The sequence below is a fragment of the Mirounga leonina genome, unplaced genomic scaffold (assembly GCF_011800145.1).
Source record: "Mirounga leonina isolate KUSES-001 unplaced genomic scaffold, KU_Mleo_1.0 Mir_53, whole genome shotgun sequence".
In the NCBI taxonomy this organism is placed as follows: domain Eukaryota; kingdom Metazoa; phylum Chordata; class Mammalia; order Carnivora; family Phocidae; genus Mirounga; species Mirounga leonina.
This window is the reverse complement of record NW_023270807.1, coordinates 88,711,173-88,731,194: the sequence shown is the minus strand read 5'-3', so window position 1 is coordinate 88,731,194 and position 20,022 is coordinate 88,711,173. Positions and strand designations below refer to the sequence as shown.

Here is a 20,022-nt window from a genome sequence, read left to right as displayed (position 1 = left end):
TCTACTTTATTTACAGAACTCATTAATCTCTGTTCCCATCTCCGAGATGGGAAGTCCAAAGTCGTTACTTTATTTCGCTGCAATTTTCACCGGTTTTCCCAACAATTAGAGCATTTTGGAGAAGTTCTCTGAGAACTTACACATGTTTTTGCTCCCCGAAGAAGTAGATCTCTTCCTTTTCATCGCTCTTAAGCAATCCAGGTATCCTCCCCCCTCCCCCCGCCGGGGTGCAATTTAAAAAATAGAATGCCACTTAATTTCCTCCTTTCATCTGGTGGATGATGCTTTGCGGAGTGGGGTATATACAGACTCCTTATTCTTTCTCCAGAAAGAATGTGTGTGGGGGCGGGGCGGGGGGAGTTTTATAAGAACCTAAATGAAAATGTTAAGTCGTTTCAGTTACTCCCTTTAATATTAACATAGCCACTGGAATTTTTTAAATGGAAAGTAGCAGAGGCCGACCTGGTAAATTATGCCGGCCACTCCCGGAGCGCCACTGTCGGGAATCGATGGCCGTCCAGTTTAGGCCCCCGCCGCCGGGTGCTAGTGTAAATGCGCCCGCTTTGCGCAACGCGGGCCTCCCCGCGCAGCCCCAGCGCGTCGGCGCGGCTCTGTACCAGACCACGCGCAGGGCGAGCCCGGCAGGCGCCGGAGGGGGGCGCCCTGGCCGCGGGGACCGCTGCAGAAGCCTCCCGGATAGCTCCCAAGCCCCGAGCGTTCTCGGGAGAGGCTTTTTTTGCGCCAAGCTGCGGTCGCGTGCGCTCCGGACTTTGGCTGACTCCGCGTCTTCGTAGGTGGGGGCCCGGTGGGTGACGGCGGAGAACCCCGGCCCCGCGCCGCGCTCGGGGCCCAGCCGAAGTCCGGGAGCCGCGGCGCGGTCGGTTTCGTCCCGGCTGGAGCTTCCCAGCAGGGCCCTCCCCGGGGGCGGGCCCTGAGTCTTGGTGCCGCGACGAGTGGGCGGCCGAAGCCGGTGGCCCACAGGGCGAGCGGCTGCGAGGGGCGGCGAGACGCCAGCGGCGAGGCTGGCGCTGGGACGAAGCGGCCGCGGCACGCTCGGGCGAGAAACGAGGCCAGGGGAGGAGGAGGAGGAGGAAACAGAGCCGATGAAGGGGAGCTGCCGCCGAGGAGGGAGGCGGGTCCTTTCGGTTGCGGCTGCTGCTGTTCCCGGACGCAGCCCGGGGAGCCTGCCCGCCCGAGAGGTGCTGGCCAGGTAGCTCCCCGCCCAGCGGGCACCCTCCCCGACCCCTCCCAGCTCCCGGCACGGAAGGAGCCGGGGCCGCGCTCCGGGTGGCCAGGGCGCACCGCACCCCGAGCGCGGCGCCCTTGAGCTGCACGGCGGCGCAGGTTTGCGAGCTGACTTGTCTGCGGGCCAAGAGAAGGAAGCGCTGTCCCTTCCCGCTCAACCTGGCGTCCCCACCCCTTGTACTCTACACCCTGCCTCGGACGAGCGGCGCGGCCACGGAGGCGCCGAGGAGGGGCGAGCCACCGCCGAGCAGCGGCGTCCCTTCGGGGGAGAGGGCGCCGGAGAGGAGGCGGCGGCGCGGCGCGGAGGGTGCGACGCGCGATGGCAGCTGCTTAGCCCGGCGCGCGCGGAGCAGCCCGGAGCTGTGGCTGGCCAGACGGTGCGGCTGGGCGGGGGACGCCGCCGCCGCCCGGCCGGGAGAGATGAGCGCCGAAGCGGGCGAGGGCATCACTTTCTCGGTGCCACCCTTCGCCGAGGGCGGCAGCAGCCGGAGGGGAGGAGCGGCTGTGGCGGCCGAGGACGAGGAGAGCCAGCTGCCGCCGCCGCCGCCGGGCAGCTTCTGGAACGTAGAGACTGCCGCCGCCCCTGGCACCGGTTGTCCCGCTGCCACCTCTGGGAGCAGCGCCACCCGGTGCCGGGGCAACTCTAGTAGCGGAGGCGGCCGACGGACCACGGTGGCATATGTGATCAACGAAGCGAGTCAGGGGCAGCTGGTGGTGGCCGAGAGCGAGGCCCTGCAGAGCCTGCGGGAGGCGTGCGAGACGGTGGGCGCCACACTGGAGACCCTGCATTTTGGTAAACTGGACTTTGGGGAAACCACCGTGCTGGACCGTTTTTACAATGCAGGTGCGTGTGCAACCCCTTCCCCATCCTCCACGGTCAGGGGCCGCGTTTTCCCTGGCCGCCGCGGGGGGCCGGGGGGGGCAGTGTTTTTCTAGGCTGCAAGCGTGCTTCCTACTTGTTTAGTTCTTGCCCCACCTTAGGGGCAGCGAGCGGCGCTGCGTGACTGCGCCTGGCGCTCGCTGATCTGGGGAAGAGTGGGTGCTGATGCGAGATCCTGTGTGTATTTGTGTTGGACCGACTGACTCACCCACCCGCCCGCACTGGAGCCAGGGGTCCGTATAAAGAACTTCTCAGTTCTTCAGCAGTGCGAGATAGTGCCCCAGTCAGCCTTTGTCCATTTGGTGTCTTGGTTTCTCTTCTGTTAGGTTTGGCCCATATTCTCCTTCTATATATACCTGTGACTGTTTGAGATGACGCTCTTATTTTTTTCTCTGTGTAGTTTTGGGAGTACAGGAACCACGCAGCCTGCTGCTGGCAGAGTCGATCTATACGAATTTGCATGCTGTGTCGTGATCTTCCCAAGTCATTTTACTTAAACGTGTTTAGTAGCTTGGATGTCCCAGCCTTACCATTTTGAACTTCCATCCAATAACTTCCAAAAGCAATAACCTTGTCGCTTGCACTAGACTTATGTGGTTTCTTTGTAAGGATTTTGGTGGGAGAACCGGGGTCTGTTTTTTATTACCCCATGGGGTATACCATGATAGGCTGGAAAGTACATAATTTAACATTGTTTAAAATGCTATTTGCTGTTTTAATAACTAAGATTAGTTTGGCTATTTAAAGTGATTGCTAGCATAATCCATAAAAAAATGTATCTTTTCAACCTATCACGGATTTCGGAAAGTGTCATTGCAGTTCTAGTGACTGATGCAATTAGTATCTGTTTGCCAATGTTAGAAATAATAACATGCTATTGAAATTAACCTTAAGTACCCTGTACAACCAAATATGAGAATATATACATATTTATTTTTGTAAGTGTGGATGGCAAATTTGATTTAATGGTGGTTTGAAACAATAAGGTTCTTGCATTTGTGATCACATAAAAGATTTTATATTCCAGTCTTGCTTTCAGTTCTGATTCTCTTCAGTCTCTTCAAAACACCTGAAGTAGGCTTATGTCAGCTTTGGAATTCGGCCAAAGCTGAATATTTTAAGAACAAGAAGAAATTCATGTTAAGGAAGCCAGACTAAATAAACTAGGGCTCTCTGGTGCTGATATTTTTTACAGTCTTGGTCTTCATAACTGAACATGAGTATGATATATTATAGCTTAGTTTTTTGTGTGGCTTGCTATAAAGATTGCATAAATGTAACTTTTCAAAAAATTATAGCACTCTTATTTTGGGATTATATTTTGGAAGAAGCTTCATGCTTCAAAGAACTGAAAGATATGTGAGGAAAACACCCAAGCAAATAGCCTATTTTTATTGCTCTGATAGATTCCGTATTTTTTATAAGACTCTATAAAAAAATCTTAAACTCTAAGCTAATTTGAAAGAAAGTTTCCTAACAAGGCTCACTTACTGTTTATTCTCCAAATAACTGTGTGGGAAAGGGAGAGAGGAAGATGACAAGGGAACTGACATTTGAACTGTATCTTTAATCCCCCAAACAAGCCCATGAAGGAAGGACTTAACTCTTCTTCTTAGATGAGAAAACCAAGGGCTCCATAACTGGCCTGGACTTATAGGTAGTAACTGGTCAATGCAGGGTTCTACTCAGGTGGCTGACCCTAAAAGGTCATCTTTGCCCATGTTGCCTCCATTCAGCTGGGCTGATTTACTCTGAGTCAAGGGAAGCTCTCTATCTTGGAATCATGTGATGGAGAGCTGGCAGGGACCTCGGGAGCCATTGAGGTGCAGTGGGGAGGACGCTCTGGGAAGACCTGTTACTGAGCCAGCTCTGTCCCATCTACTGCTTCATTCAAGCTGGGCAGGCCCCAATTTAACCCCTGCTTATGCGCGTGACGTGAACTCTGAGCCCTGTCATTCAGCATGAAGATGTGACCGAGTGCAGATGGTATGAGTTTTGTCCAAATCCTTGGTTTTTCTCCACTGAGGGCTGCTGAGTTTGGTGGTAGTAAAACTTTTTTTTTTTTTCCTGATTTCTGAGAGAGAGCTTGCTTCTCCTCCACCAGGGATAGATTTTTCTGGGAAGGGCCAGATGGTAAATATTTCAGACTTTGCAGGAGGTCCCTCTTGCAGCTCGTCAGCTCTCTGCGTTGTTAACGATAGCAGCCACAACAGTCCCTAAACATGTATGTGATTGTGGCTGTATTCCAGTAAAACTTTATTAATGGACACGGAAATTTGCATTTCAGATTCCTTCGAATATTTTTCAACCATTTAACAATGTAAAAGACCATGCTTAGTTTTGCAAGCTATACAAAAACAGGCCTGGTGAGATTTTTGGCCCCTGGGCCATGCTCTCTTTTGTTCTGCTTCTGCATTCACTCCCTCCACAGGAAAGTTGAATCACTATGATGTACAGGGAAGAACATTGGCCCCGCAAGTTAGATCTGAGTTTTCATCCTGGCGCTGCTCTGAACCACATCATTGTGAGCAAAGTCCTTCATCTCCTCCAAAGGCCTATGAACTTGACCAAGGGCCGAAGTGGAGGGGGAAATTGAACTAAATTTCTAAGACTCCCTCATTTAACTCTGTGAGTTTGCAAAGGTAGGGCAGCATGGTATGCTGGGACAGAGCATCAGAACAAGAGTGTCAAGATCTGGGTTCTGGTCTTTGGTTCTTGTCTAATTTGGAGCAAGTCATTTAAAATCTCAGAAGAGAGGGAAAGCTTGGAATAATTGGTCTCTGAAATTCTCTCCAGCTCTCAAATTCTGCATTTTAAAATTACATGAATACAAAATGAATTATTTCCATCCCTTGAGGTGAATGAACTGCTTTTTTATATCATGTTCTTGGCCCCTCAAGGAGTTCACGGTTAGTGGGTAAGACAGGTATAAAGCCCAGCTGCACTGCAGCCTCTGTGAAGGTCCATACAAAACGCCAGGGGTCCCAGGAAACAGATTCTAGAATCAGACTGGGGGTAGGGCGGATTCAGAGGTGACGGCTGAACTGGGGTGGACGGGTGAGCAAGGACTACTTGGAATAGCTCAGTTTATTGGCACGGACAAGGACTTAAAGCTTGGTTGCATTTTTACTAGCTTCCCCTATCTGTGTGTCCTGGAGCCTTTCTAAAGAATAGATTGCAGTTAAAGGTTTTCCCCATTTGATTATTGTTTAACTGTAATCTAGTTTGTTCTTTGACTACACTTGTCATTCTCTCTTTCATTTCTGTTCTGAGAGGAAACTAATGTTCTATCAGAGTTTTTGTGAAAATTCATTATGTTTACGTGTATAAGACTATTACTCAGAGATGGCAAATGGCAAGCTAACAACACGCCTTCCCAGCCCCCTGCGTGGTAGGCAGTAAATTTCTATAAAAGCAAAGAGATGTTAGCGATAACAGACATTAGTGATACAGAGCTACTCCATTCAGGTAGACAGATCTGACCGGCAGTGTCTTAAAAAAACACAGATCTTTTTAATGAGCATCAGTTCTGTGAAGTATAGCGAGAGTAGGCTTTAATGTCCCCCCCCCCATTTTGTTTATAAGGAAACTAAACCATAAAGAGACTATACTCATTCATTCAGATGAAATGACTGAAGGTTACTGCGTGGAACCAGGAGCGTACTTTTCTTCAGAAGCAGTATTATAGATGATGGTGAGATTCTGAGACTAGCCTGTGAGAAGCCTTGTTAACTCCGGGTACATGAAGTATGGAGCCCACTCACCACTTTAAACATTCAGGAAAGTTGTGTTCCTAAGACCGAAAACTGGGGCTTTGAACACATTTCTCCTTATGTTTGATCCGTAACTTCTGCTTTCATCTAGTTTCTGGTAACACCTGGCCAAATGTTACCTTAGCATCACTTTGGGTGGGTGAGGATGACTGGAGGTGATGTGGTGAGGTAAGGTACACAGGAAGGATGGGAAGGTTACAGGGGGAAGAGGGAGGCTGGGCAGGGGAGAAGAAGGATGCTTGGTGATGCTCAGTGCTGGGTGCTGGGTGATGCCCAGTGCTCAGTACTTGATGTTCAGTGCTGGGTACTTGGTGACTGGACCGGAGGAGGTGGTGCCAGCCGGGGATCCATTAACACTTTCACCTCTTTCAAACTTCTTCCCCTCCTGACCTTCTATTTATGGCCCTCCACTTCCTGTTGATGTAAGAGCCAGGGACATCACTCTGCTCAAGGCCACTCCACCCCCTCTAGTGGGCATGGGATTAGGTGGGCTGCCTGCTTCCCCTACCCTCCCAGCCATTACATGCACTGGAGACTTTCTCCAAGCCAGGCTCCCTGCAGATGGCAGCCTGGTCCTCAGCCCTTCACCCTGTAGCAACAGTGGGTAACAGGAAGGAAACACATGCTGGTTGAGATGGTAATTTAGCTTTTATCATCTCATCTCTATTATGTTCCTGCTTGGCTTGGGCTTGGGATGAACGTCGCTCATGTAGGCCTTGTCACTGGCGAGGCATCTGAACTTTCTGATGGCATCTGAGCCTCCTTTGGTTCTACTGGCTCCCAGCATAGTTCCTTGGGACTTCCGATCTTATTTGATAAAAAGCAAAACAAACACAACCTTTGTCTCCTGTCTATCCCAGACTGACAAGTTCTTGAAAGTCTTCTAGCCCACTTCTGCATTTTCTACTTTTAAATCCAGGGAAGCTTTTGTTATGTATTGTTTCATATACTTTGAGGGAGTGGGTGAAATCTGTATTTCATAAATAGTGGTTCCAATGGACCAGTTAAAAAAAATTGGAAGACTTGACATGTGTTTGTCAACCTTTCATTTTTCCAAATAAGGCTATTGAAGAGAGAAAGAGCGAGAACTCAACAACCAGCCACCTACTGCCACGATCTCTTAAAAAGAAAAGCCATTTTTACGTTCAGTTAGGGAAGGCATAACGTTAGAATAAAGGATAGCTCTTTGCATACAGTAAATGTGCAGGAAAACTCAATATTATTCTGTTTTCCCCCATTTCCCTTATCTCACCAATCAGCAGAGCAATGGAGCAACGTGCTGAGAACCTCTGATGTACACCACCTTGTAGTCCCTTCATATCTTTCATCGCTGCTTCTTTGCACTAGGAACAGACCTTAGCAAAATTATCCAAAGAGTAAAGAGAGACAAACTCATAAGGAAGAACTCTGGTTAGGAAGGTATTTAAAAAAAAAAAATCCGAAAACAATGAAGCGTGGATCACTACATCAAAAACTAATGATGTATTGTATGGTGACTAACATAACATAATAAAATAAAATTAAAAAAAAATCCCAGTGGTGTCCCACACATGGTTGTTCTCTGGGCTTTTAACTTTTTGCTGGCACACCGTTTGGGCAACTGCCGCCCACCCCCTGTGAACGCAGAGCACTGGGCTTCCTCTTGGTTTTGTTGTTGTTGTTTTGGATAACTGGTCAATCGAAGCAAAATTATAATGTTCCAAAAGGAACTTTACTAGAAAATTGGAAAAAACTAAAACAAAAAGGCAAATTCCAAAGCATACAAATAAATTTGTTTTTAGAGCACCCACTTCTTACCCCAAATTGTCAACCGCAGATTGTCATGACTGCCCCTGCTTTCCAGATTCTTGGGATCCTGATTTCTTTCCTCAACTTGGTCACTCTGGTCAGCTTGGGACATCCATCAGCTGGTAGTTCGAGTGGGTTCCACCTCCTGGTGAAGCCTAATTATAAGTGCACATTTGTGGCCTTGGCTCACCCGTGGCTTTGGCTGGTGCCAGCCTTCTGGGAGTTTTCTGCTACGGGTCAGTTCCCCTCTGGTGGCTACAAGGACTGTCCCCTGCTTCCTGTTTCAGAGGCCTTGTTAGAGGCCCGTGCAGTTCCTGTTACTGGTTTGCAGGATAAAATTGGTTCACAGCTTCTTTGTGGAGCAATGGGGGATTGACAAGTGCAAAGCCCAGTGAATGTGCCGATCTCCACCAACTGCTTTCCAAGTAGTTGTCCCAAGTGTTCTCTTCAAACACCACCCCCTCTGCGTGGAGCAAGATGAAAGTTGAGAATATGGTAAATGAGGCAGGGTGGGCAGTGTTGTGGGAACCTATAGCTCTGTGGATTGCAGGAAGAAACCCAGAACCCACAGCCTTGAGAAGGGTGTGTCTTGAAAACAGCCTCACCGTTCATAGTTTGGATATAGATAAATGGGGAAACTGGCTCTAGTTAAGAAAGATACCATTATTTTCAGGGAGCAAAATTGAATTAGCCAATTTTATTAGTGGCACATAAAAACAAAAAAGGAAAGCAAAGCAAAATTATAAAAAATTTTTTTAAAAAACCCACTGGTGATTCTAATACATTGATTTCCTTAGTTACTTTAATATATTAGCTTTTTTCATCTCTGGTTGGAGATGTTGGTTGAAGAAACTGATCAAAAGATGTGCCAGATCATTGGAGAAGGAGGAAGGGTTCGAGACAAGGCTGATTTTTAAGGTCTTACCTAATTATTCCAAAAATTTTAAAAAGTGAGTACTTGCATCTTATGTGAGTTTTATTTTGTAGTGGTTTGGTTTTTTTTTTCCCCCAAAAGAAAACAAAAACTAAGAGGGACATAATCCAGGCTACATCTTGGTAATTTTCTTAGGGGAGACAGAAAGGACGAGAGAACATTTCAATGTTAACAGCATCTCCTACTGAAAATCACAGCCGAGCAGATCTGTGGAACTTAAATGCCACAGGTTGCACAAGGAACAGTAAACATTCCATTACAAGCAAACATTTTCTGTTACAGTAGGTAATCAACAATGAGGAAAGCAGTTGCCTTTGGTATATGATTCATACAGGAAGGAAGTTATATTCCTTTGTGTAGCAAGTCTCTTAAAATGGTTGTGACCAATTATGTCAGTATTCTCCAACACTTTTAGTGGCTTCTAAGAACTCTTAAGAAACATGGGGGAGGGCTACCCTATTGAATGTCCGTGGATTTCAGGCCATGTGTTCATTGACTCCAAATCATTTCAAACCAAGTATTTGCCTAAGCCAAAGAATTCATTCTCCTTTAAAAATCTTGGTTACCCTGGGCGCCTGGGTGGCTCAGTTGGTTAAGTGACTGCCTTCGGCTCAGGTCATGATCCTGGAGTCCTGGGATGGAGTCCTGCATTGGGCTCCCTGCTCAGTGGGGAGTCTGCTTCTCTCTCTGACCCTTCCCCCTGCTCATGCTCTCTCTCTCTCATTCTCTCTCAAATAAATAAATAAATAAATAAATAAATAAATAAATAAAAATCAAAATCTTGGTTACCCCTATTTCTTATGAAAAAAAAATCATCCAGGGAGAAGGAGTCAAGGCAGACTATTGCATGTCAGGTATCTCTTTATGTCACATTTAATTTTTCTAATATGTTGATTGACAAATATCAGCTTATAGCCAAGGCAGCCAGCAGAAACAGTGTGATTCCTAATGCACAGGGGCCATGCTTTTATAACTCCAGCTAGGTATTGCCCACTTTATAGTTTGGTTATGTTGGGGTACAGGTGATTTTATTTGGCTAGATCAGAATGATAATATAAATATATGTTGTCCTGTGCAGTGTCATCCTCTTTTGATCATCTTATTAGCTCTATAGAATAAATTGATGTGGCCAAGTAAGTACCTGGATTTTGCAGTTGAGGCAGCGCCTCGTTGGAGAGGGTCTGTGATTTGGCCAGAATAAATCACGTGGTTGAGTAGGAGTCAAAGTCGGGTCTTGTGACTTCCAAATTGAGGTAGTTTTTCCACTATGCCATACATTCCTCCTGCAGTGAAGAGCATTTCCAAGCACATTTGCTATTGAAAAGGATCGGTGCTAACATCTTGGTCCATGTTGGTAGGATTATTATGAAGAAGAGTCATGGGAGTGAGATGTAACTCCTGGACACCTCTTGTTAACAAATTTCAGTGACTTCTTGTTAATAATCTTGTAAAATAACCCATCAGAAAGCTGCCTTTGACATCTCTTTATCAATACCGCCTGGGCTGAGTCCTGGTTGCCAGTTGCTTCGGCTGGACCTATCAATTGGGCTTCCTCCAGGTAACTGTTAGGCTATTTTCTGGGCATGGATCGTCAGAGGGACTTGCCAAGTGTAGACCAAAACAAGCCTTTCTCTCGAGGGAACCTGAGAGCTGGGTTTACAACATAGTATGGGACAGTTTCTTTCCTTGGTTCCCTGAGTCAGCCTCCTGAGTCCGAGTCACTTTCCTCTAATGTTAGAGCAGATATTCTCGGTAATTCAATTCCATGAACATTTATCAATTGCCTTTAATGCGCCTCTTACTATGATGGATGCGCTGAAGAAGCACGGAAGAGAAACAGGTGCAAGTCTGCAGGAGAATAGAAGCTTATCACATGTATTTGTTTCCGTGGGAAAAAGTGATGCTAAGGAAGAAGTCAGGAGGAGCTACCTGTACTCCCGTTCCTTCCCATCCAACTAGTTCTTTCTAAAAATAGTTCTGTACCTTGTTTTCTGGCTTTTCATTTGTATCCTGTATAATAAACCTGTAATAGTAAGTAGGAAAAAAAATACTTTAAAAATGAAGTGATGAAACATTTCAGTCATAAAGAAAGTACATAAGTAGTTTACAGCACTCATTCATTCACTACCTAAATACAGTAGCTGTTAAACATTTTGACATTTGTTTCACTTCTCTGTCCCTTTTAGAGAATTAAATCGGTCTGGACAAAACTAAAAACCCCTTTCTGCCACATCAGTTGACCTTGCTGGGAAGAGTGCTTCCTTTACCAGAAGCGCTAAATTGTAATTTTCAAAAATCTGAAATCCGGGCTTTCTGCAAATATATGTCCAATATTTAATTAACTCATTATTTAATGAGAAAGCCAGTAAGATATTCGAATCAGTTAAAGGAGAATTTGAAGAGCAGATATTATACACACATACAGTCAGGAATGCTGGAATGAACTTGCTGATAGATACAAAACTGACCAATGTTCCGTAAGGCAAATCTGTGAGTGTAAATGTTGGAGTGTTCTTTTCTATGGGATGGAAATCAGTTGTATCTCTACCGAACAATAATCACTTGTATTGCTGGGGGCAAGAATTATTTGCATTGCTACTGATTCTGCACAACTTAATGTTTATCCCAATAGCCTTGTAAAATGGACTCCTGCCTCACAGACAAATCAGAGGTGCGCATCCTTTTAAAATCAGGTAGTTCCCACAGGATGTGCTGCAGAAAACCAGCCCTCTACTGAAAGGATACCCAGTATTCTCTTTTACCCATTTCTAAGTCCTCGACAACTTCTCTTCACAGAAGGCTGGTCATTCTCAGCAGGCTGGTCGTTCTCAGCAGGCTGTATGCCTGTGGTCTCCTCAAGTACTCTTACCCAACCTGACTAAGAGGGGCCTGTTGTCTTCTTTTCTCAGCTGCTCTGCTATCTGAAGCAGTGATTGCCCCAAGAAGGTCCCAGAATCCCCCTTTTAAGCCAGGGCTCCTGATCGTAGTTGTTTCAAGTCAGGAAACATATAAAAATTGGATATGAGGGTATTGGTCACCTAGGTTTGGGATGTGGTGTGATTTGGCCAGAATAAATCACGTGGTTGAGTAGGAGTCAAGAGGTATAAACCCTGTGGCCAGAACCAAGTCTGAAATACACCAGCGTGATGCTTGCAGTGTCTGCAAATCCAGTCTCCTTCTTCTAGGAGGAAATCATCATCATTACTCATGGGAACTTCAGTAATCCAGACCGCTCCAAATAGGTTTAGTTTTTGGAGGACAGAAGGTCCTTGTAATATTTTAGAGGGCTGGCAAAAGGCTGTAAAATTCCACATGCCAGATATCTTACTCTGGTCTTGTAATTTAAGGCGTCATACCCGAATAGGCATCATGCATTACGGTGCACTGGGTCTCTGTGCCAGTCACTACATACCTGATCATTTTCAATCTCTGTAACACTTTTATGAGGCAAATAGCATCAGGGGATCAATTTTATATACAGGGAAACTGAGACCCTGCAAGGATTATCAACTTTCCCAGTGTCACATGCCACTGAGGGGCAGAGCCAAGTTTTGAACCTGAGACTGATTCCAGAGTCTATTCATTTATAACTCTGCTCTCCTGTCCCACAGAAATAAACTATTTGAAAACATTTAAATTATTATTAATCCCATGAGTACAGTCTTCTCATCAGTAATCATTTGTTGACTACTTAAAATCTGCAAGATTTCTTTCTAAGGTCTGTAAAAAATTAGGTTAAAAGAATACAATTTCTGCCTTTTATGATCTTACAGTCTACCCACTAAATGCAACAATTTAATGAATAATTATTGGGAGCCCACCAGATGCACAGTGGTGCTCTAAGTAGTAAATAAGTGAAAAATCCAAGAGGACTTCATAATGTGGGTGATTTCATTGAACAGTATACATGAGAACAATGTTTATTACTACTATAGTATATGTGGGAATGCATTGAAAATAAAAATCTTACACAGTTGTAAACTGACTTAGGCTCCCTACTTTATTTTTATATGAAATCGGTATCATACTGAAAATTACAGATTTTATTAAACACCTTTAAGATCTTTTGTAAATATTGGTAGAATCTCATTAAATTGAATTCCAAGGGAGTATTAGAATTTTTTAGTGAAGAATTTTTTTATACTGACTCTTATGGAAGCAAGCTGACATATCGCCTGAGACTTGGAGCCTTTTTTCTTATATATTGTTTTTCCAGTAGTGGAATTTGATCTGTATTTAAATTCTCCTTGTATTAGTCTTTTTATTTTGTGAAAAAAAAATGTAGGCTGTTTTAGATAATTGAAATATGCCAAAAGCATAATTTCAACTTCGTATTCTTTAGGCCTATAGTTGATAATAAAATTGTATTACTTGCTTGTTGATGATGCCTGGGGTATATGGTGCTTGGTTGACAGAAAATAGTCAACCTGAATGCCAAGTTATTGAGTGGCTGGGCCAGAATGAGGATAATAAACAAAATTCCTTTAGATAATAAAAGCAGATATGTATTGGAGACACTGTTGATAGAGAACCATATCTGTATTATGGCATATATACGAAATGACTAGGGTTGAAATCTGGGCTACCTTTGAAGATTCTAAACAATATTTTTGAATTAATACTTTATATAACTTTTGTAATTATTTGTGAGTTGCATTCATACAGTTGGTATATGTTAGTTCTACCAAGACAACAATTCCTAGATTTTTAGGAATTGGGTCTTGGGATTCTAGCTTTGGTTGATTGAGTGAAAATTCAGCTATTCAGGACTGGACAGTAGGATTTTAGTTTTTCAAAAGGAACTCCTGGACAGTTTCCCAGATACACTGGCCCAGTGCTTACTGTTTATATACAATCAGAGTTAAGAAAAGGTTTGTAGACCATCAACAGAGGTAGGGAATCTAGCTTTAACACTTTATGTATATGTATGTCTGTATAAGTAGTTGCAAAGCATGGTTGGGGTACAAGTTGCTTGGCTTGACCTAGTGAAATTAGAGGACAATGTGGTAGTTTACGCGTGAGTTATGACAAGAATAGGTGGCTTGACCTTTCTTGCCAAGCAACTTAGCGCTGCCAATATTTTATGTGCTTAAAGTACACTGGCAATTGGTAAATTCGAAATAAAATTGGAAAGGAAATGCTAGCTTAGACTTTTAACAAAACCTTAGACTCTTCTTTTCCTTTATAAAATCAGTAGTGTAGAAAATTCATTTAATCATTGAATATGATACATGAGTGGGTTACCCGAGGACTGATACTGCTGTGTTTATTAAAATGTCAACCAGGAGATCTGCATTGTTTCCAAAGTCTGAAATTAAGGGTTGTCAGCATTGTGAAATCTTTGCATTCATTTATGCTTTTAACTTAACATTTAATTTCTAGGAATATTTTGTTAGTGTTTACTAGTCCACTTATCGTGTATTCAAATGAGTGGCCCAATGCGAAGTGTTAATTTTGATTAATTTGTGTCACACTAAGGTATAAGTGACAAAAACTCATCCTTATCATAAACATAGTATGTTCACAATGTTCACTTTTTGGATTCTTTTGAAGAAATGAATTAGATGCAAAGATACATTAATTAAGAAGACAAATTGCAGGAGCATTTAAAAGCTGCTAACATGTAAATATTCATCAGGGCTCATTAATGACAGGGCTAGGGAATGGGTTTATGGGAAGTTTAAAAGTCCAGACAGGATCCTCCTGTTCTTGATTCTTTTGTTGAAGGCAACATTAAGGGAGGAAAAAGGCAGACAACTCCCAACAAGAATTTGTAGGTGACTGAGCTTAAGTAACCTTCATGGAGTTTTATGACTACGTGTATAATCGTCATTACCTATGGCTCATTTGTGCCCATTTATGAGATCTTTGAGAAGCTAAACCTTGTTATCCTAAGAGTGACACTCTTCTACTTCAGCCAAATCGCTTTATACACTTAGAACTAGAATTAAGATATTGCTCTCTCTCCCTGGTTTGCCTCCATCGTTGACACATGTCTTCACTGTTTGGTGAAATATAAGTAAGTAATGGGAAAGCACAGCCTCATACTTTCCAAAGCTGCATGGAGCTCAGGACTCTGCATTTGGTCAGATATGTGTAAAGAAGCAGGTTTCATCTTGTTGAGTATATAGTGAAAATTCTTCTTGATGGATAATCTTTTGATTACCCAGTCCCATAGCTCATTCTTATGACATAGTTTCATTCATTTGAACTCTGGAGAAGGCCAGGAAGGTCCAGATGCCATCCTCAAGTGGTTCCAGAAGCAAGAGAGCTGTTGCCACTGTGTTGTGACACTGGGAATTTTGAAGCAAAATTACCCTGTGATATTTATATGTTGTCATGCCTTGATTTTCCCAGACCACTGCTATGTAATAGACTTGGGCTCTCTTCTAAAAAAATATCATTAGGTACATTGGAATAAGTTTGCAGAGGCAGAGATATGAAGTAACCATGATTTTTCTATTTTCAAATTCCACTTTTTTTTTTTTTTTTTTTTTGGTTTGTTCTCCTTGGTTTATTTCTCAGGGGAATAAGAACATGTTACCTAAACAGACGGCTGTGCCAGAGGATAAGCCACACTTAATTTGAGAAGATTTTTCTGAGAGCATTAAAGGAGAAATAAGCTATGATTGGAGAGTCCAAGGCCTTAATCTGCTTTCAGTTTTTAGTTACCTGATCTAAATGCTGGAAGCTCAATTTAAGATCTGGACTGGCTTAAAAGCTTCTGATGACTTTATGGCTAGTCTATGAGAATTACCTTTTCAAGACTTGTAACTGTCCCCTTTAGCAATAGAAGGAAGTATTGCCCAACTTTAAGGCCCAAGTGTGTACCTGATATGGGGTCACCAGGGAAATTCCTTCCTGCATCCAGAATATTGCTTGGTTATTTGTGAGTTTAAGCTTAACATTCTTATTCATTTAAGCTAAGAATAATCATGGAACTATTATCCTTCTATTTGTTATCCTCCTTTTAAGATCCGCATAATTTTTTATTGCATGTTTATGTTGGTAGCACCTACTATCTCCTAAAATAACCTCTTTTTTTATTTTATTATGTTATGTTAATCACCATACATTACATCAGTAGTTTTTGATGTAGTGTTCCATGATTCATTGTTTGCGTATAACACCCAGTGCTCCATTCAGTACATGCCCTCTTTAATACCCATCACCAGGCTAACCCATCCCTCTACCCCCCTCCCCTCTAGAACCCTCAGTTTGTTTCTCAGAGTCCATAGTCTCTCATGGTTCATCTCCCCCTCCGATTCCCCCCATTCCATTTTTCCCTTCCTACGATCTTCTTTTTTTTTTAACATATAATTTATTATTAAAATAACCTCTTAAAAGCTATTAAATAAACCTCGATTTGCTTGAAGATGCAGTATTCAATGCATACTTGATTCTTCGGGGGATATTAAAAAAGGGTATTACTCCATGAATCTTGCATCATATGTGAAATGACTAAGAAGGAACAACTGAAAAAGTCAAGTCCAATGTTGTAGGATAATGAGAAATCCCTCGTTTGAAAGGTCTGACGTAGAAGAAGCAGTTCCAGGATATTTAAGGGATTATTAAAATGTAATTCCACTTTTCCTTTCCCTGTCTGTCTTGTTTATCCTGTATGTCTAGTACCTAATATCGTACTTGGCTTATAATAGGCACTTGATACATATTGATGGGTTGAACTAGGGAATATTACACTTTCTCTTCCTGGTGTTTACTAATTGGTTTTGATGTCTGCCTTTCCTACTTAACTGTGAGTTAAGCTCCTAAATGGCAAAGATCACCTTTTATGGATCCTGACATCCCCCAGGTCTTCTGTGTCTGTGCTTGACCTGTAGATGTGTGCTTCATTGTGAATTCAATGAAATCAACTCTTCCCTTGGGGAACTCACAGTCTAGTGCAGGAGACCAGCCTATAACCATAGAGTAGGTTGTGCTGATCGTGAAACCGGAGGTTTATAGGATGTGCTTGGAGAACACAAATGACAGGATTCTTCTGGGGAAGGAAGGGAGTGTGGAGGAGGCTGGCTAAGACATTAAGGCCTTGGACAGGAGGTGACATTTGAATCAGGTCTGAAGGGTAACAGTGAAACCACTTATGTGCCAGGCATTTTAAATTACAGGAGTGAGTCTTCCCCTAAGAAAGAGGTAGAACAAAAAGAGAGCCTATTATGGAACCAAAAAAAACACCAGCATTAAAAATGGACAGAAGAAGGCATCAACTAGTGAGAAAGAGAAATGGTCAGGAGGTTGGGCCACAGGTCGGGGAGAGTTCCAAGAGGGAGAGAGAGAAAAGGAGAGTGAACTCCCTGAAAGTGGCCTGAGGAGGGCCTTCGGGTCAGTAAAGCGAACTGTTTCAGAGAAATAACTGAATGAGGTGGTTAGAAGGGCCCTGATAACTTTTTTCAGAGCAGTTTTAAGAAAGCAGGTAGGTGCTGGTAGCTGTGAGGATAGCGTCTTGAGTGAACAGCGGGAGGCACATAATGAAGAGGATTATTTGAAGAAATGTGGTGGTCAGAGAAGTAGAACGAGAAGGCAGTCCTGCTCCCAGAAGAGGGCACCTGGGCCTGGGCCTGCTGTAGATATTTGTGCCTCAGAGACAGGCCACCGTCAGGAAGCCTTTGTGCTCTCAGATATTACTCATCATCACTTCTGTGGGAACGTGGAATACAAATTCCAAACCCCTTTCTTCCAGAAAGAACTTTCGGAGCATGGCTTTTTGTAAAGGTCCGTGTTTTCTTGCTAGCTGGAATTAGCTGAAAATAGACTTGCTGTTCCTTATTCTGTGACTTAGGCCAATTTGAATTCACAGTGATGGTGCTCATGGGAGGGGTTCTTTACTGGTTGAACTCAGTTTACAGAAGTGTCTAAGACTTGCTCAGGAAGTAAAGGTGTTCCCTAAGCCAATGGCTAGGTCAGGCTAGGGAAGTGTCTCATTCGTCCGTCTCGAGGGGCCAGATCTCATGGGCTTTTGAAACTACAGAATAAGACCTGGGACCAACAATGCTTTTATTGTTTTGTCAGCCCCTTGAAACACTTCATTGCTTGTAACACTGGCCACTTAGGAGTACAAATGTGCCTTTCTTAAAGGAGGTCTTTTTGCTGAACGCCATCTCCCTTTGTAAACTTCCAGTGGAAACCCTTCTAAAAAAAACTCTTGGTTCCTTTTTAGGCTTTCCTCACCTTGGGTTCCAAACCACTCCCAAGAGGAGGACTGCTCTGAGTAGGTCAGTAGAACAAACCTTGGGTTCATCTGAAGTTACTCTCCCTACCATATGTCTGCGTTCATTTGTACTCATTGTCTGTCCATTCCCAAAGAAGCCCCCTGCTCCTCAAAAGAATCTTATCTGAGGAGTTACTGTTGTTTTACTGGCTTAACTTGAAATCACCTCCCTTGGGCCTTACCTTTTATACGTCCTGCATTCAGAGGGAACACAGTATTGGCTATGTTCCTGCTGACACCCCCCTTTCAGAGGGAGTCTTAAGCGCCACACTTACCGAAGTGGAAGAGAGAGGGGACACATTGGCCTAGAAAACTTTTGTATATTCAAGGATGACTTTGAGGACCGCCCCCTTTTTTAGAATAGGAGACCATTACAGAGCCAAACCTTTGACAACTTATCTTGAAAATCAGTTCTCGGGGTGAAACTTGAATTTTCTTTTTTTTTTTTTTAAGATTTTATTTATTTATTTGAGACAGAGAGAATGAGAGAGACAGAGAGCGCAAGAGAGGGGAGCGGGAGAGGGAGGAGCAGACTCCCCGCCGAGCAGGGAGCCCGATGCGGGACTCGATCCCGGGACTCCAGGATCATGACCTGAGCCGAAGGCAGTTGCTTAACCAACTGAGCCACCCAGGCGCCCAGAAACTTGAATTTTCTAAAAGAGCATTTCCAGAGAGAACATATTGAGATAGTACAGAATCTTCTTTGATCATAGTAATAATAAGGGGAAATACAATAATAAAAAGATTAGCATAGTTAAGTTAATTGTATGGTTTTCTAGCAGCAGACCAGCTAGGTTTCTTTCCTTTGTTCATGTGCAGTGAACAAAAAGGCCCTTTTTGGGGGTCATATGTCTCCTGAGCTTGTCTTTTTAGCCCAGGACTTACCCCCTCCCCCTGTGAAGCTGTAGCGTAACATCTGCTGTACATCACACTTGGGCTGTCAGACCAGTACCTCCAACTCGTTTCCCTAGAGAACCTGGTCTCCTCCTCTCCTTAACATCTCATTACGTGGCACTCAGTTTTCAAAACCAGAAACCTGCTCTAGATTCCTTCAAGATAATCATGAATTGTATACATATTAGGAATTAGCACTGTGTGGTGACAGATGGGAGCAACATTTTGTGGTGAGCGTAGCGTAACTTCGAAGTTGATTCACTGGTTCTACATCTGAAATAATGTAACACTGTATGTCAACTATATTCAAATAAAAAAATTTTCTTTTATTGTTGAGTTGTAATAGTTCTTTACATATTCTACATATTCCACATATAAGTCCCTTATTAGATATCTGATTTGTAAATATTCCTTCTATTTGGTGGGTTTTTGTTTTTTTTTTCGTTTTCTTTACTAGTTTGCTAAGTGTCCTTCGAAACGCAAAGAGTTTTAATTCTGATGAAATCCACTTTGTTTATGTTTTCTTTGGTTGCTTATACTTTTGATGTCTTATATAAGAAACCACTGCCCAATGGTGAGGTCATGAAGATTTATACCTGTGCTTTCTTCTAGGAGTTTTATAGTTGTCACTCTTGAATATAGGACATTGATCCATTTTGAATTGATTTGTACGTATCATGTGAGGCAGGGGTCCGTCTTCAATTCTTTTGCATGTGGATGTCCAGTTGTCTCAGCACCATTTGTTGAAAAGACCATTTCTTCTTTCACTACTGAAGCTTCTTTGGCAACCTTGTCAAAAATCAATTGACGATAACTGTATGAGTTTATTTCTCAATTCCATTGATCTCTGTGTTTATCCTTATGCCAGGACCACATAGTCTTGATTACTTCAACTTTGTATTAAGTTTTGGAAGGGAAGTAAAGGAAACATGAGACCTCCAACTTTGTTCTTTTTAAAGACTGCTTTAGCTGTTTTGCTTACCTTGTATTTCCATATGAGTTGTAGGCTTGTAATTTCTGCAAAAAGGACAGCTGGGTCTTCTTCCTATTTTTAACTGTCCCCGATACTCTTTACTTTCTCATTAAAATATTTTCTTTCTGTTTCTTTTGCATTTCTTGGCTTTCATGACAATTGGCCTCGACTTTTGCTTCTTATTTTTTGGCTATTGAACTGCTCAGTGTACCACGACTACAGAGTTTCCAGGTTTGGGGCATTTATTGTCATTTATCACACTTAGGAATGGGTAGATTTCACTTCCTTCTTCCATCCCTCCCTTCCTTC

The 20,022-nt window shown here is 43.3% G+C and overlaps 1 protein-coding gene across 1 annotated transcript in view; it reads left to right on the top strand.

Moving 5' to 3' along the window:
- Positions 1-1,107: 1,107 nt before the first annotated feature.
- Positions 1,108-20,022, top strand: part of MAP3K5 (mitogen-activated protein kinase kinase kinase 5) — a 194,390-nt gene continuing 175,475 nt past the window's right edge. Inside the window, exon 1 of the mRNA XM_034990749.1 lies at positions 1,108-2,089. Within this exon, the coding sequence (XP_034846640.1) occupies positions 1,666-2,089 (424 nt within the window). The 5' untranslated portion in view covers positions 1,108-1,665. The remainder of the gene's footprint in view (positions 2,090-20,022) is intronic.